Below are 16,809 nucleotides of genomic sequence, written 5' to 3' on the forward strand. Positions count from 1 at the left end.
TTAAAATGAGTATTTTATTTTATAGTTATGGCCGAATATATGTGAATATGATATAACCTAATAATATTAACTATCCTAATGATTCTGTTAACACGATAAATAACCGTAAATCCTTTTTTTTGGACTCCGTTCGGCCCACTATACATATAGCCCACTAGACAAGCGGGCTTCCATCATTACAATATTACCCTCTTTTTTTTTTCCCGATTGAGGATTTATTTATTTCAAATCCAGCGCAACTGCCGCTCGTTTCTTTGTCTCGCGACTCTTCACTCTCATTGTTTCTTCATCTTCTTCTTCTTCTTTTTCAATTCGATTAGGGTTTTCAAAAGTTTCAGAGACCTCTTCGCCATCAAAGATCTTCGATTGTTGTGACTATTGCTATGAGTACCGCCAAGAAGAAGGTACGTTCGATCTTAGCCTTCAGTTCTTTTTAATTTGATTTCTCTGTTTTGAATTTCCTTAATAAGTTTTCTCTGATTTTGTAGGGTTCCGATCAGAATCAAACAAGGAAAGGATTCATAAAGTTCTCGAAGAAGATTTCGGAATCTGAGGAATTGAACTTCATAAAGCGCAGTATCTTTTGTTACTTACAGATTCAAAGTTCTTAGTTTACTTCCCACACACGCTTTTGGATTTGTTTTCACATTGATTTTTATTTCAAGATATATACCTGAACAAGAAGTTCAACAAGAAGGTTAAAGATCATGGCATCTTCTGTTCTTGCTCTGTCTCTCCTTCCTCTTCAACTCTCTGTGGCAGTGACTGCAGTTGTGGGTATGTAATGAATCTTGTAGTTGGTATGTTACTTAACCATTCTTAACATTTTTTCGTTTTTTTTACAGGATACTACTCTCAAGCTGTTCATCTAGTTGCCAGTGCAGATGTCAGTGCACTAACAAGCCGTTCCAACAAAGACATATCAAGAAAATGAAACTAGTTCAGGTTGGTACTCTGGTAGCTACAAGTTGTTGTTGGCCTTACAAAAGAATGTTAAGTTTAAAGTGTAGCTTTGAGTAAGTTGTTTATTGTAGACGGAGAAGTGTGGATATGGGATTGTAGCGGATGAAGATATCAACGCAGGGGAGTTCATCATCGAATATGTTGGGGAAGGTGATTTTGATTATCTGGTTGCTTATTTCACTGCTTAATGTGTGACATTCTTACTAGTCTTCTTCTTACATCAGTATTACTCATTGTAGTTATTGACGAAAAGACTTGTGAAGAAAGACTTATGAAGCTGAAGCATAAGGACGAGACAAATTTCTACTTGTGTCAGATAAACTCGAACGTGGTGATTGATGCTACTTACAAGGGGAATAAATCAAGATTTATCAATCACAGCTGCAATCCTAATGCAGAGATGCAGAAATGGTTTGTTAACTTCTTCTCATTATCCATCTTCTCACTTTACTTCTGAACAAAGTAACTTGTTATGACATTTTTGTATCCAATAGGATAATTGATGGAGAGATAAGGATCGGCATCTTTGCGACTCGTTACATAAACAGAGGAGAGCATTTGACTTACGATTACCAGTAAGAACAGTTCCTTTACAAAATTTTAATTATCACTGGCAATAATTATGTGTAGCTGTGATACTAAGAGATATAGCAGGTTTGTTCAGTTTGGTGCAGACCAAGATTGCTACTGTGGTGCAGCGTGTTGCAGGAAAAAGCTAGGTGCAAAAGCTAGAAAAGCTAAGAGCCTACCCTCTGATGAAGCTGTGAACCTAACGGCATGTGAAGCAGTGACCTGGAAACCACCCAAGGTAAGACCTGTTTTGTTTAACTGTTTTGAGTTTATGTCTCATGATTATATTTTGTATTCCAACTATTTAGTCATCTATATACTCATCTCTTGATTTGGTATGCTATACACAATGTGGTGTTAGGTTAAAAAGACTCGAGGAAGACACGCCCCCGGTTAGTATAAATTCTTAAAGCTCGATTTTCGACAAGCTTCTCAACTCGGAGGTAAGGAAAAACACAATTTGGATGCGTCAGGACAATCTAGGAACACTCATGGCCAAAGGAAAATATGTTATCCCAACTGCATTGGTGTGGTAATCATGTTGGCACGTTCCACAAACCAGAGGTAAACTTAATTTTCCTCTAGTCAAAAATGTTCAGTCAGATACATTTGTTCTGCTCACTGAGGACCTATTTAGTCTTGTATCCTGTTGTTTTCGGACTCTTTTGAGTTTAGTATTTTGACATTTTTCAGGTGTTTTGGCATCATTAGGGAGTTTGATGAGGGTTCAAGAAAGCACTTGGTATGACTCAAACTCAATTCTGTTGTTCACCTTCGTTTTATGAAATCTAACAAAAAGACAGTTTTTCTATTTCCAGGTCATGTACGAGGATGGTGTTACTGAGACCATCGACTTGTCCAGAGAAGTTTGGAAGCTCATAGCTGTTTGATATTTGCTTCTTTCTGATTCATTCCATTCTTTTACCTTTTAGTTTCTCTTGAATTGTTGAAAATTGTCGTTAACCGGGGTATAGACTTTGTTGTTGTACCAACTCGAATCAGTGTGTGTGAAATATATTTTGGACTAAAGTGATATTGATGTTAAAACCAGAGGGGTTTGGTTATTTGAGGACCATAACCAATAACCGGTTTGTTCTGTTTATAAGTCCAGCTATTTATTTATTGAATGAGCGCACGTGAATCTTCTGGGCTGCAGCGTCGGTAGATTAGTATTCATTGTAGCAGTTAACACCACCCACGCGCCGGTGAACGACATGGGATTGGATTCCGGTGGTAGGTGATGTGGGGCCTTTATCTCACCTACCTTAGCTGAATAATTTAGAATTTAGAAGCTTAATTATGTTTAATTTTTGCATAAAACATGCATTTAAATATTTAACGAAATAGTGAAGTATATACAAGTAGACACAATTATTATTTTTACCACTTCCTGAGTTTTATAATATAAGTAGTTTTAGAAATTTTCTTTTATTTTAAAATATAAATTATTTTGGCATCAATGTAATTTTTTTATTTTGTTAGTTATTCTGTGACCAATTAAATTACCAATTATATTTAAATTATTATAAAATTACTTACATTTTAAAATAGAAAGAGTATTACTATTTAATAGAGTATTAATTTACGTAAACATGTGTTAAAATAGTGAACATATGTTTTGAAATCAACTAAACAGTTCAACATTAATAGACGTCTATAGAATAGCATAAGTTAGCTACTCTAGTTTGTTGATCAAAAAAAAAAAACTACTCTAGTTTATTTTACATGTTGTTAAGAATTTAAATGTGTAAATAGTAACAATTTTAAATAAAATTTAGTTATACCAGTTACCACCACCAAACTTGAGTACTATAAAAAGATCGAGTGAGAGACCACTTGCCTCTCCACCACTAACTCTCCCCCACATCTGAGATTCGAATCTCATCGACAACGATGAAGGTAGTCGACAAGATCAAATCCGCGACGGAGCAAGGCCAAACCGCCTTCTCCTTCGAGTTCTTCCCTCCGAAGACCGAAGATGGCGTCGAGAATCTCTTCGAACGGATGGATCGTCTGGTCTCGTACGGCCCATCCTTCTGCGACATCACCTGGGGCGCCGGAGGATCCACCGCCGATCTCACGCTCGAGATCGCCTCGAGGATGCAGAACGTGATCTGCGTGGAGACGATGATGCATCTGACCTGCACCAACATGCCTGTGGAGAAGATCGACCACGCGCTCGAGACGATTAGATCCAACGGGATTCAGAATGTGCTCGCGCTTAGAGGGGACCCGCCTCATGGGGAGGATAAGTTCGTTCAGGTGGAAGGAGGGTTCGCTTGTGCGTTGGATCTGGTGAATCATGTTAGGAGCAAGTATGGGGATTACTTTGGGATCACTGTTGCTGGTTATCCTGGTATGATTCAAAAGTTGCTTCCTTTTTTGGAAACTTCGTTTTTGGGTTTGTTGATGTTTCTTTAATTGGTGGTTTTTGGAATCAGAGGCTCATCCGGATGTGATTGAAGCTGATGGACTTGCTACTCCTGAGTCTTATCAGAGTGATCTTGCTTACCTGAAGAAAAAGGTTTAGAATTTGTGTTTATGGCTTTGTTGATTTGAGTTGTTTTTGATCTCTGATGGGTTGGTTTGTGGAACAGGTTGATGCTGGAGCGGATCTGATTGTGACGCAGCTGTTCTATGATACTGATATTTTCCTCAAGTTTGTGAATGACTGTCGGAAAATTGGGATTAACTGTCCCATTGTTCCTGGGATTATGCCCATTTCTAACTACAAGGGGTTCTTGCGTATGGCTGGTTTCTGCAAGACCAAGGTTCGTTTCAGTGATATAGCTTGCACTTTGTAGAACATGTTGTCTTTGTGCTTAACAATGTGTAGACACATGTTGTTCGTAAGGTTAGATTGATACAGCTTACAATGTGTAGACACATGTTTCTCTCTGCTTAAATGCGTAATACTAGATTGATATATCTGGCAATGTGTAGAAACATGTTGTCTTTGGGCTTACATGCTTAGGATAAGTTTGAGTTTACTGCATATATGCGGTTGATTATTGATCATATAAGCTCTGGGTGACATCTTTTAGACCCTTGGTTTTGTCTTATGCTTAATGTTCTCGGATTTTTTTTTAATATTCCATTCATGTTATTATTGCTATAGATACCTGCTGAGCTCACTGCTGCGTTGGAACCTATCAAGGACAATGAAGAAGCTGTTAAGGCCTTTGGTATTCACTTTGCAACAGAAATGTGCAAAAAGATTTTGGCTCATGGAATCACTACCCTTCATCTCTACACATTGAACATGGACAAATCAGCTATTGGGATATTAATGGTTGTTCCTCATTTCCTTCTTAATATTTTTTCTTTATATACCACACATCATTGCGTAGACCGGAGAACCTAACAATGCTGCTGATATTGCAGAACCTTGGTCTGATTGATGAGTCAAAAATTACTCGTTCTTTACCTTGGAGACGCCCTGCAAATGTTTTCCGAACTAAGGAAGATGTTCGCCCCATTTTCTGGTAAGCCTTCATTTTGTTACTCTTGCTCTGATCTGGTCTCACCAATCGGTTCAGATCTTAAACTTGTATTTTCGGAGAGAATAATTCCATTTGTTACTCTCTGAATCTTTGCAGGGCAAACCGTCCAAAGAGCTACATATCTAGAACAAAAGGCTGGAACGACTTCCCACAGGGACGGTGGGGTGATTCTCGCAGTGCATCGTATGGTACACTTTCGGATTATCAGGTACCACATACTCATTAGCTTTTGTGACAATCTACTTTAGGATTTCTTACGTTGAACTAGGAAAGGTCTTTGAGTTGTTCTACTTCATCTGCTTAAGATAATATTCGCATACTGCTAATTCCCCTACCATTATAAGAAGATTCTTGGTTTACGTGTGCCATTTTCTTATCTGTCTTTTATTGCCAATAAATGGTACTGATCTCTATATGCATTTGCTGATAGTTCATGCGCCCACGTGCACGTGACAAGAAGCTTCAACAAGAATGGGTCGTGCCGTTGAAAAGCATTGAAGATGTTCAAGAGGTAAGCCTTTCTTTTCTTAGCACTCTTATAAATTCATTCCTTCATCTTTTACCTTATACACAAAACACTTGCAAGTTATCTTTTAAATACTTGTCACAAACCAGAAATTCAAGGAGCTCTGCCTTGGAAGCTTAAAAAGCAGTCCATGGTCTGAGTTAGATGGACTCCAGCCAGAGACAAAGATCATAAACGAAAAGCTCGGCAAAATCAACTCCAACGGCTTCTTGACCATCAATAGCCAACCATCAGTCAACGCAGCGAAATCTGATTCTCGAGCTATTGGTAATGATTGATCCACTGTTTATGAAGCTTTTTCGTTGAGTAGTTGTGTTAGCTTATACTAACTCCATTGGGAACTTTGCAGGATGGGGTGGTCCTGGTGGATACGTCTACCAGAAAGCTTACCTAGAGTTCTTCTGCTCAAGGGATAAGCTAGACACAATTGTGGAGAAATCCAAAGCTTTTCCTTCCATCACCTACATGGCGGTGAACAAAGCAGGGAACTGGGTATCAAACGTTGGTGAAGCCGATGTGAATGCAGTTACTTGGGGAGTGTTCCCAGCTAAGGAGATTATTCAACCGACAATCGTGGATCCAGCCAGTTTCAAAGTCTGGAAAGACGAAGCCTTCGAGATTTGGTCAAGAAGCTGGGCTAACTTGTACCCAGAGGATGACCCTTCTAGGAAGTTGCTCGAGGAGGTACATAATCATCTTCTCCATTTATATTCTCTTCTTATCTCAAACCAGATTCGTGTTTAAACTGTAATGATGATTGGTATCTAATCAAATGTGCAGGTGAAGAACAGCTACTTCCTGGTGAGCTTAGTGGACAACGACTACATCAATGGTGATATATTCTCCGTCTTTGCTTGATCTTTGAGAAAACCAAACATTCGATTTCCAGTGATTTTTTCTTGTTGTAATCTTTCTTTTCAAAGATGTGATTGTTGAACAAGGAAAAAAAAACACGAGTTTCATTGCAATGAAAGTACTTTGTTCTGCTTTATCTCTCTGTCAAAAAACAAATAACATCAAAATCAAGAAATGTTGGCATTTTTCAAAGTGTTGGAAGTGACAAGACCAGAAGATGTCCTCATCAAATGCTCCTCCTTAAGCATGGAAACGCCAGAATCATCAGTCTTCAAAAGCGGTTGCACAGCTTCCCAAATCTTCTTCTTCTGAACCTGCCACCAAAAAAGACAATCAATCACTAACAACACTAAGACACCTTTTGTTACTGAAAATGAATAAGTCTTTGCAATGGCTAAAGTAAAAGACCTTGTTAGGAGGTGAAGGCTCAGGAAGCTGTTCTAGATCTTCCTCATTACCAAACCAAACTCTATCCCCAGGAACAGAGCCTTGTGGTGGAACCAAAGGCTCAACATTCTCATGAGATGAGTCAGAAGCACAGAGAAGCATACCACATGACTTGACTCCTCTCATGTTCCTTGGCTTAAGATTAGCCAACACCACAACTGATGCACCCTAATACATTCACCCCTATGGTCAATTCGATTCTACTTTCAACCTTAATAAGAAACGTTGGGAACAATGAAGCTGACCTGAAGGAGATCGAGAGGAACGTATTTAACGAGACCACTGCAGATGATTCTAGGCTCAGCTTCACCTATGTCGACTTCTTCCACATACAGAGAATCAGCCTCCTCGTGTTGCCAAGCTTTCACGATTCTTCCTACTCTTATGTCTAACAGATTCGCCGTCTCCTTCACATTCTCCTCCACCTCCTCCACAGACTCAACCTTCTTCTCCGGTTCAGAAACCGGAGACACAGCATCAGGAGCCGCCGTGCAGAAAGTAGAAACTCGAGGCCAGGAGCTTCGACGGTGATTGTTATTAACGGCGGAGACTCGAAGAGAACGAGAAACTGAAGCTATCGTCTTCGATGAAGAGAACAAGCAACGAGGGAGATGGTCACGGAGAGGAAGCGATGAGATTTGGGCGGCGAAAAGTCCAGCCTTTACTTTGAGACCACCGGAGAAAACAGCTGCCGTCGCCGCCATTGTCTTTTAGCTAAGATCTCTCTGTTTAAGTGTTATGTCTCTGAACTCTCCATCTCTACCATATCTGTTATCTATTATATATTCTTGAGAAGATTTGTTTGCTTCTCTCTCTACGATTTGACTTTCTCTGAGATTAGGCGTCTAAAAGCTATTTCTTTATCTTCTTTAATGCAAATACACAGTGTTTTGAACAACCAACCATTGAAAGTTTTATAAAGAGTTCAATAACGACGAAACATAAAATCTAGTTTACAATCTCAACTCTCAAGATTAGTATATGAGATGAAAAGAACAGAGTAAAAAACTGAGGATCTGAATCAGTACTCTCAAGAAAAGTATATGATATGAAAAGAACAGAGTAAATAAAACAGAGGATCTGATTAAATCAGTAGTCATCTCCCTTGGAAACAACTTCTTTGCAAGTCGGTCGGAGTAAAATGGTGTGCTCATATTGTGATACATAGCTTCCCTTCACATCACACAGAGGAGGATACGGCTGAAAACAAAAAAAAAGAGAAGAAGTTTTAGATCTTTTTTTTCCTCTCCTTGTAATCATTTAGACTGGTGTGTGAGAAGAGTGTTTACCTGAACAATGCCGGCATCGCACAGATTCTTTAAAGCCATCAAGTATTTGGTTTCACCAATGCGGTCCAAGTACCTTCTGCAGAAGGCTAGAGTAGAGAAATTGTTGTTGATGGTGGCGAGGAGTTGTTTTGCTCTAGGCAACCTCAAAGGGACATGGCCAGCATCAAAATTCTTCATGTAGTGGCTACATTCCAAGTCTTCTCTCACAAATCCTTTCCCTGCAAACAAATAGAACATCAAAATATAGAGGATCAATCATTAGTGAACCTCAGAGAAGCAGTGACCATGAGCTGAGTTTTCTATACCAGTTGATCCGAATGTTTCGATGGCATAGAATTCACCCTCTTCCATCTTTGTCTGCTCGCCTCCTTTAACGATAGGAACTGATTTGCCAGCATGTATCTGATATGGTCCAATGCTATGCCCATTTAAGTTCCGGATACTTTTAACTAACAAAAAGGACAAAACATTTTAAGTTTTGTCGAAACTGGCACTGGTGTTAACAGTGGTTATTAGATATTTGACATTAGATATCAGTACCTGGGAAGACTTTTCCATTGATTTCAACCTCATAAGACTCCATGACCTCCTGAATGGCAGCGCCAATGTCGCATAGACGAACATCGATTCCAGCTTCCTGAACCAGCCAAAAAAAAACACACCAGAAAGGTTAAGAGTAATAACTATGAGGTTCCTAACAATTCAAAGCGTAAATGAAATCACTTTTACAGTGAGCTTATCTATATGCTTATAAGCGCAAAACTCAGTTACATTTCCATTATAGAGACAGGACAAGAGACAGCATAATCAAGCAAGCTGAGTAGAACAAAGCACTACAAAAATGATTCATCCTACTAGTAGTTGTACGTTCATAATACAGTGGATATTAGCCAAGAGAACAATCAGTACCTTGATTCCGGTATAAGTAGCTTCACGGGAGGCTGCTAAGAGAGGATCATACATAGGATTGAACGCAACTGTAAATGCACAGTCAACAATATGTCCTGCAAAAAAAACAAAAGTGATGTTAATTTCTATCTGACATTCTGAAAAACGAAAATGGAAAAGAACATTTGCAGCCATACCATCAATATGTGTGCCAAAATCCAACTTCATAACATCGTCGTACTGAAGTACTGTCTTATCTCCGGAGTTTGGTGTCCAGTGAGCAGCAACCCTGCGAGTTAAAAAGCCATTAGAGAAACATAACTACTAAAGAAGCATAGAAAGAGGAGGTTGAAGGCAGCGAACCAGTTCAACGAGCATCCTGTAGGGAAAGCAATACCAGCTTTCAGACCGTTCTCTGATATCAGCTTACGAACAGTATCCTCAAGTGTCTCACAGATATCAGTCATCAGCATTCCAGGCTTCACTATGCTTCTGACATATTTTCTAACCTGTAAATTAGCAAAAATAATATTAGAAAAGTGCCAGAAAAAAAAAAAGAATCAATAATCTATGGTCATTTATTTAATAGAAATAGGGTCAACCTGTCGATGAACTTCAGCAGCTTGGCGTACAGAGTTGTATATTGGTTTATGCAAACGCTCCAACTCTCTCTTCTCTTCAGATGTTGTCCTCCACAAATTGCTACATTACAGATATCAATACCATACCCTTAAAATGTCAGTTCAAAAAGTGTGATAAAAGGTAACAAACAAAGAGTCTTGACAAGAAAAAAAAGACTGAAATGGAGTTTAACAGATGCAAAGACAGAAGTTGTATGAACTAAATCCACAAGCTTATTGCATGCTATAAAGCTGTCCAAATAGAGTAGTTGTAAGGAAACTTACTCATCCTTATACTGTTGGATTTCACCTTCAGGAAAGTCTCCAGATAGGAAAAGCTTAGCAACAGGGATTGTAGGTGGATCAGTCTGCTGAGTCTTCTTCCTGCAAACATAAGCGAAACACTATCACTAAACCAAACACCAAAAGCGGCAAATCAAAACAAAAAGACAGAACAGAAACACTTCTTACTTGCTCTTATTCTTCTTTTTCTTCTTCTTAGTCGTTGTCGTCGAAGTCTCAGCTTAAAACAACAACAAAACACGAAGTAACATATATTAATCAACCATAAACTTGTGGATCAATCTAAAAACATCGAACCACAAGGGACAAGAACATACTTCAAGTCTTAGAAAGCTAGTTCCTGTTTATCAATAATCTAAACATTCAAAAACGTCACCTTTTCACAATCTACTTGATCAGTAACACAGAGAGATAGCAAAAGGATCCTTTTTTCTCTTAATGGGTAATTGAATTGGAGATACAAAAGCTCAAAACTACGTGATCAATCAGAACACTAAGAATAAAGTACTCACCTTTGCTTCCTTCTGCTTCTTCTTCGTTCTCCTCTTTTGCATCATCTGCAATCTCGAGCTTCTTCGAAAGCTCAGACTCCAATGATTGTTCCTCTTTTCCTTTGGAGGAGGGTTCGGCGCCGCCGTTCTCCACCACGGGAGCTACAACAACCTCAGGGTTTTCGTTCGCCATCTCAATCGATTCTTAATGCACCCGAAGGAGGAGAAGTAAACAAGTTATAAAGTCTCTCCCTTTTACCCTATAGCTGTCTCTCTCGCACTCGCACTCGCACACCTCCTCCGATACTTTTTCTGTCTTTAGTTTGCGGAAACCCTCGAGCTGTCTGCGAATGATGTCATCAACTCAAACACGTTCCGCTCCTTATTGGGCTTCTCGAATCGGTTAATGGGCCGTGTTGGGCTTTATAAATGGTACTTAATTATTCAGAGTCCATGTTTGGAGCAATGGTCTTTGATTGAAGGTATTCAAGCTTTGTCCAAAGGTACTTGTTAGTAGATTAATTTAGATTTGGGTTCAAGATTGTTTGTATGTAACTAGTATTATAAGTAAGTTGTTGTTTTTTTGACCAAAAAAAAAAAAAAAAGTAAGTTGTTGTTTTAACTCCCAATACATTTTGCAGGTATAAGTCAAGAAATGGATCATTTGGTATCAGAATTAGCAAGAGGGAGTTAGTAGAGAACGATCATTGACAGAAGAATCAAGATTCTCAAAACGCAAAAGCTTCAAATGTACAAAACTTCTTCTAGATATATGCAGTTTAACAACATCCTCTGTTTTTCACTCAATCTTTTTGCGTAAGAGTCAAGAAAGGTTCTAAAGATTCACTAAAATCAAAACAAGAAAGCCATGTTCATCTCATAAACGATCACAAAGACTCGAAAAGAAAATCTAGCTAGGGTTTAGATTAACCCACTCACTCATTCATTCAATCAAAAGCCCACTCGTTCTCCTTGAGAACCTCTGCTTCCTCCTCTGCTGTGTAGTCATTCACGAGGCCGAACGTTGCACGAATCTCCTTATGGTCTTTGCACGCCGTGATCACGTCAGCGACTCCCTGGCACGTGAGATCAAAAAGACCTTTGATGTCTAGGTAGTCCGCAGCCATGATGAGATCGTAGACCGTCGACAGATCCATTTCCTTGATGAACTTATCGTCCCACTTCTTGAAAGCATCACCAGCGGAGGAGGAGGAAGAAGAATTGGCACCACCGTCGTTGACGACGGCGACGTGGTTCTCGCAGTATTCGACCACCTTCGCGAGGATCTTGCCTGTGACATTCTCAATCTTGTGTTCACGACCGGTGCAGTCTTCAACAACATGCGACAAGTGCTGAGATTGGAGTACGACGGCTTCATCGACTTCAAAGGATTCATCGTCGGAGCTCTTCAACACGAACATCTTCTTCTCCTTCTCCATCGTCGTGATTTGCTGCGTGGCGGTTCTCTCGTAAGAAGATTCGAGGGAGGATGAAAGAAGTAATAAGAGAGCGAGCGAGCGAATAGAAAAGGTGGTGTAGGAGGTTATGAGCCCTATGCAGTGTATTTATAGGCGTTTAGTAGAAGCACATATCAAGTCTATTGAGAGTCAGTTATTTATGAATTTTTCAATTATATATTCTGGATGAAGTTATGAGCCCATTCTTCAAATAAATTTATTAATTAAACCACAAATTTGACTGAGAAACCTAACCGAAATTCATGGAACATACACATTAGCACAATAGCACCAAAGGAGTTACCATTTAGATCCTAATGAATTGGTACCATTGTCATTATCATAATGATAGGTATATCTTTACCATCATAATCATATGAAGTAGATATTTTTAATTGGACCTTTTTTTAGTTTGGGTTCCCAAATTTAAAATAGGAATAATACTCAACTAATATTTTACTAATTACTTTTGAGATATTTCATTACATCTTCCCAATGGAGATGATCAAGATGCATAAATTTGGTAGTTTCTAAAACTCCAAAAACAAAAGTCCAAACAAAGAAAAACTCCAAACCATGGAAAGACAAACTAAATCCAATAAACCATAACACATAACAAACTACCATAAGGACTAGATATCAAGTGAAACTTCTAAAACCTTAGACCACCCGCATCGGGAGTTTATGAGAGAGTCATGGGCTCGGTATCATAGGCCTTATCGATTAAAAGAAATGAATAAATGGGTTTTAACCCGTGAACCGGGTCTTCCAAGTGAGCCCGTATGATACGGGGTCATGCCACGCGGCGCAGAGGGAGTGGCTACGCGATCGCGCGGGTTGACTGCGAAAAAATGGGTTTCGCGTGAAAGACCCCATTTTCCCTGCTCTCTTCGAAATCTAGGGTTTCTCCGTCTGTGAAGCGATTTCGTGTCGGGGTCCAGAGCCGGAGATTTTGTCGATCAATTCGTCGTCGGAGTCACTCGTAAACGCTCTCAGGTGAGTCTCAATCACTCCGAGGACGAGATAGCTTCGATTTGATCTCGAGAGGTTTCTAGGTTAAGGAAGTCGATTTGGGGGTTTCGTCTTAGGGTGGGAAATCGAGAAGGGGTTTTCGATTTCTTGGTCAAAATCGACATACGGTTTCTTTTTAGGGTTCGTTTATCATGGATTTCATTTCGATTTGGGGGTTTCGTGTAAGGGTTCATGCATGATAGGATTAGAGCTTTGAACCGAATTTTTGACATAGCAATATAGATAGCATCAATGGTTACTAGTCGATTAACAGCTTCAGTATGCTTTCTTGAATGGAAAAACAAACCACATTTTTGATTTCTATAGTTATGTGGTCTTGTGTGGTCTATAGTAGTTTGATGCCATTTTTTTAAATTGGAACTCGATTAATACATGTAATTGGAACTCGATTGTTGCAGATGGAAACTCCCCGAGAACCTCATTTCTTCAAGCCTCTTCTTCCTGGTTTTCAAAGTGGCGTCGCAATACCACTTGACTTCTACTCAAAACACATACAAGGGGCTGAGATCAATAAACCATGGAAGCTAAGATCGGACGCTTCGGATCAAATCTGGAAGGTCATCCGAGAAGGCAGGACACTCACGAAAGGTTGGAAAGAGTTCACCGAAGCACATGATCTTCGAATCGGTGACATTGTCATCTTCAAACACGAAGGAGACATGGTCTTTCATGTGACTCCTTTTGGTCCTAGCTGTTGTGAGATTCAGTTTACAAATCCTCACATCGCTAAGGAAGAAGCCGACGCGGATGATGCTCATACTTTCTCATACGACTACTGCTTCTTGGCTGAGGTTACTCCTACAAATCAAAAGGACGACAAAATGGTGAGTAAAATTTAGTTATTTATTGTGTGATTCTAGTACTGCTTCTTGGCTGATGTTATGTATGTGTTTGTAGTTTCTTCCTGTGGAAGCTATGAGGTGTGGTGCTTTGAACCAACAATGCAAAGAGGTCAAACTTGTCAACAAGGAGGGAAAGTCATGGACTGCGCGCTTCGGATTTAGCGAATCAGACGGTGCATATTACATCAGCAGAGGGTGGAGAAAGTTCTGTCGTGATAACAGATGCACCAACGGAGATTTGTTTGTGTTCAACGTGGTTGGAGACGGGACGACAACTCCATTACTGTGTGTATGTCCGGAAAGGAAGGAGTGTACTGAACTACTGATCAAGCACTTCAGCAGAATCGATGGTAAGTCTTCTCATTTGACTTGTTTTTGTTGTCTATATCTTCAATGTTACTACTTTGCTTATGCTTTAACTTGTGTTCTCTTCTTCTACAGGTAGCATTGCTTCTACCTCACGAAATTAGATGGCTCTTTTGCGGTCTTTCCTCTCTATCATCTTAACTTGTTTCTTTTTGTTTCATTAGCAACTTATCAACTTATGTATTTCGCTTTGTAAAACTTGAATGGTTTTTCTATGTGAACTTTTATCCTAAGTTAAACATTCTCGAACTTAATTCCTTTGTTGAATGCGTAGACTGATCATCGAACAAAATGTTTCTATGAATTGAATTTAAGTTAAGAAACAACATAAAATTTTAAAACATAGCTTTTATACATTTGAAAACACAAACCAAAACTTAAACTCCAAAACTAAAACATAGGTTGAATAAAATGTTTTCATAAATTTTATAACATATTTTAATATTTTATTCATGTATTCTGAATAATTTTAATTTTTTAAAAAAATAAAAAAATTATTATTATTTTATTCCTATGAACTCCTTCTTCGGATTCACTAATGCAGAAAACTACAAATTCGGGTTCATAACTGTTCATGGGCCCACAAAAAAATATTAAAAAAATTTGGTGAACCCCAAAGTGGGGTTCACCAATGCTCATGCTCTTAGAATATCGGGAAAAAAAGCAGTAAGCCTGAGATTTTGAACAAGAATGTAAGTTTCAACAATATGTAAATGAGAAAGACAACAACCTCATTTAACAAAAAGGAAATAAATATTTTGGAACTAAATGAACATAATATCTTTGGGGAGCGTTTATTAAAGAACCGAGAGAGCGATGAATCAGCACATGCATGTGTATTTGTAAGCCTTAATTTCAGTAGAAGCTCATCAAGTTTAACTAATATTTATCTATTAAAAGAGTCAATTATTTTTAAAACTCTGATCAGTTATATTTCATATTTTATATCAATGGATTACATCATTAAACCAATAAAAAAGCTGACCGAAATTCAATGGAACATACACATTAGCACCAAATTATTTAATTTTGAACATCATCATTGATATGTATAATAATGATGTTAGTAATAAACTAATAATGATGATGGTGTTGATATGATTATGATTAATGATGATAAAGTATACCATCATACCAATCTAAGTAGAAGAGAGTTTATAATCTTTAGCAATCTATAATTTTTGAATATAAAATATTTATTTATGAATTTAGGACAAGAAAAGAGGCTCATGCAAAAGCAATGCGATATGAAACAATTTGTGAGTTTAATGTTACATAAAAGAAAGCTCCCTACAAGAGCAATTTATAAGTATAAACTACTTGAAATATGCGACTTCGACATTCCACTGGAATGGTTCTGCAACAACTCCAAATAGGATAACTAGATCCCTACGGGTTTGAGTAATAGTGTCATCATCCACATCCACCACACATTTTCGTGGAACTCCACTCGCACTTTTTCGTTGCATTTCGTTTCCCCAAGCAAACTCTTCAAGTGTTCAAACTCTTTAGCAGTTCCTTTATAACCAAGAATATCCAACACCATCACTTGCAATGGTATCATCGCATGTGTCACCATCACGACCCTGGTGAAGCATCAAAAGAAGATGCATGCAAAACGATTTAAAATAACGTTTCTTTATACATATATATATATATATATATATATATATAGAGAGAGAAATTTTTGCTTGCTGAAAATATACCTTGATGACTATTGTCTCAACCTTTGGAGACTGTTTAAGCAGATATGGCAGCAGTTTCCAACATCGTTTGTTGTTACTCCCAAAAGATAAGCTAACCAGATTCTTGAACATCGGTAAAACTAGTCCATCTTCAACACATTGAAATCACCTGCAACACACAACACACAGTAACTTTTCAAGCATTGTCCAAGCTTAGATCAAACAAAACAAGCTAAGTTTGAATTAGATTTTTTTTTAAGCTTGTAATCGACATTTGAATTCTCGATCTTCGGATAGATTAATGGAAGTAGATATCTTTTTAAAAAATAATGTCCAGGCTCCTCTTTAAAGAAAAGAAGACTTACATCAACAAAACCGACAGAAATATGCAGGGTCTGGACGTTGCTTATCCCTACAAGGAGACCAGATATATCCGGCCTCTTGATCCTTTTAGAATAACAAAGGTCCACAGCTTAGCTTCCACCAACGAAATATTAGCTTTAGGCCCCCAAACATTTTGAAAAAAATTACATAGAAAAAAGCTCCCAGAAATTTATTTTTAGACCCTCAAATTTACCAAAAAAAAATTTCAGCTGAAATTTTTTAAAAATCACCTACAGTCCCCTAAATCTCAGAGTCGGCCCTGGGTACACATACAAGACATAGTCACTGTAGTCGAGGGAGACAAGACTTGGGCCGTCAAATGACATAGAATCACTTCCATATTCACAATCATAGTAAATTGTTAGCTTCTTGATGGTCTGACTCGATATGCTGTAAGGGTCAGGCATCCTCACTTCCATATTCACAACAGATTAAACGTTCTTAGCTGTTGTCGGATATCCATCTTGAACCATCTCATCAACTAATCTCCACATTGCCTTATACTCTCCACACTATGCAAATATCTTCATAAGTAAATGGTAAGAATATACAGTGGGCGTGAAACTTTCTTGCTCTCGAGAGGCGACA

The 16,809-nt window shown here is 38.5% G+C and overlaps 6 protein-coding genes across 6 annotated transcripts; 3 read left to right on the forward strand and 3 right to left on the reverse strand.

Moving 5' to 3' along the window:
• The first annotated feature begins 187 nt into the window (after window positions 1-187).
• LOC106365071 (putative histone-lysine N-methyltransferase ASHH4) lies at window positions 188-2,597 on the forward strand. The gene is made up of 11 exons (XM_048741313.1): window positions 188-404; window positions 489-576; window positions 666-777; window positions 846-945; window positions 1,035-1,113; window positions 1,203-1,374; window positions 1,458-1,538; window positions 1,618-1,771; window positions 1,895-2,097; window positions 2,227-2,275; window positions 2,352-2,597. Exons 1-9 carry the CDS (start codon window positions 384-386, stop codon window positions 1,928-1,930), a joined length of 843 nt encoding a protein of 280 aa, XP_048597270.1. The 5' UTR covers window positions 188-383; the 3' UTR covers window positions 1,931-2,097; window positions 2,227-2,275; window positions 2,352-2,597.
• A 756-nt stretch (window positions 2,598-3,353) lies between these two features.
• LOC106368417 (methylenetetrahydrofolate reductase 1) lies at window positions 3,354-6,553 on the forward strand. The gene is made up of 10 exons (XM_013808374.3): window positions 3,354-3,889; window positions 3,975-4,057; window positions 4,131-4,304; window positions 4,652-4,825; window positions 4,918-5,018; window positions 5,133-5,244; window positions 5,467-5,547; window positions 5,652-5,829; window positions 5,912-6,246; window positions 6,343-6,553. Exons 1-10 carry the CDS (start codon window positions 3,427-3,429, stop codon window positions 6,418-6,420), a joined length of 1,779 nt encoding a protein of 592 aa, XP_013663828.2. The 5' UTR covers window positions 3,354-3,426; the 3' UTR covers window positions 6,421-6,553.
• Window positions 6,504-7,574, reverse strand: LOC106368419 (aminoacyl tRNA synthase complex-interacting multifunctional protein 1). The gene is made up of 3 exons (XM_013808376.3): window positions 7,110-7,574; window positions 6,826-7,032; window positions 6,504-6,731 (listed from the first exon to the last, which is right to left on the reverse strand). The coding sequence occupies exons 1-3, from the start codon at window positions 7,566-7,568 to the stop codon at window positions 6,585-6,587; spliced, it is 813 nt and encodes a 270-aa protein (XP_013663830.2). The 5' UTR covers window positions 7,569-7,574; the 3' UTR covers window positions 6,504-6,584.
• Window positions 7,575-7,752: 178 nt separating this feature from the next.
• Window positions 7,753-10,794, reverse strand: LOC106368418 (methionine aminopeptidase 2B). The gene is made up of 11 exons (XM_013808375.3): window positions 10,477-10,794; window positions 10,133-10,184; window positions 9,947-10,045; window positions 9,644-9,743; window positions 9,405-9,550; window positions 9,239-9,330; window positions 9,063-9,157; window positions 8,694-8,790; window positions 8,459-8,602; window positions 8,154-8,371; window positions 7,753-8,064 (listed from the first exon to the last, which is right to left on the reverse strand). Exons 1-11 carry the CDS (start codon window positions 10,646-10,648, stop codon window positions 7,954-7,956), a joined length of 1,326 nt encoding a protein of 441 aa, XP_013663829.2. The 5' UTR covers window positions 10,649-10,794; the 3' UTR covers window positions 7,753-7,953.
• Window positions 10,795-11,206: 412 nt separating this feature from the next.
• Window positions 11,207-12,051, reverse strand: LOC106368415 (SKP1-like protein 1A). Its single transcript, XM_013808373.3, has one exon. It carries the CDS (start codon window positions 11,892-11,894, stop codon window positions 11,403-11,405), a length of 492 nt encoding a protein of 163 aa, XP_013663827.1. The 5' UTR covers window positions 11,895-12,051; the 3' UTR covers window positions 11,207-11,402.
• Window positions 12,052-12,546: 495 nt separating this feature from the next.
• LOC125578492 (B3 domain-containing protein REM9-like) lies at window positions 12,547-14,406 on the forward strand. Its single transcript, XM_048741314.1, has 3 exons — window positions 12,547-13,768; window positions 13,842-14,136; window positions 14,228-14,406. The coding sequence occupies exons 1-3, from the start codon at window positions 13,343-13,345 to the stop codon at window positions 14,254-14,256; spliced, it is 750 nt and encodes a 249-aa protein (XP_048597271.1). The 5' UTR covers window positions 12,547-13,342; the 3' UTR covers window positions 14,257-14,406.
• Window positions 14,407-16,809: the final 2,403 nt, after the last annotated feature.

The sequence above is a fragment of the Brassica napus genome, chromosome A9, assembly GCF_020379485.1.
Source record: "Brassica napus cultivar Da-Ae chromosome A9, Da-Ae, whole genome shotgun sequence".
In the NCBI taxonomy this organism is placed as follows: Eukaryota; Viridiplantae; Streptophyta; class Magnoliopsida; order Brassicales; family Brassicaceae; genus Brassica; species Brassica napus.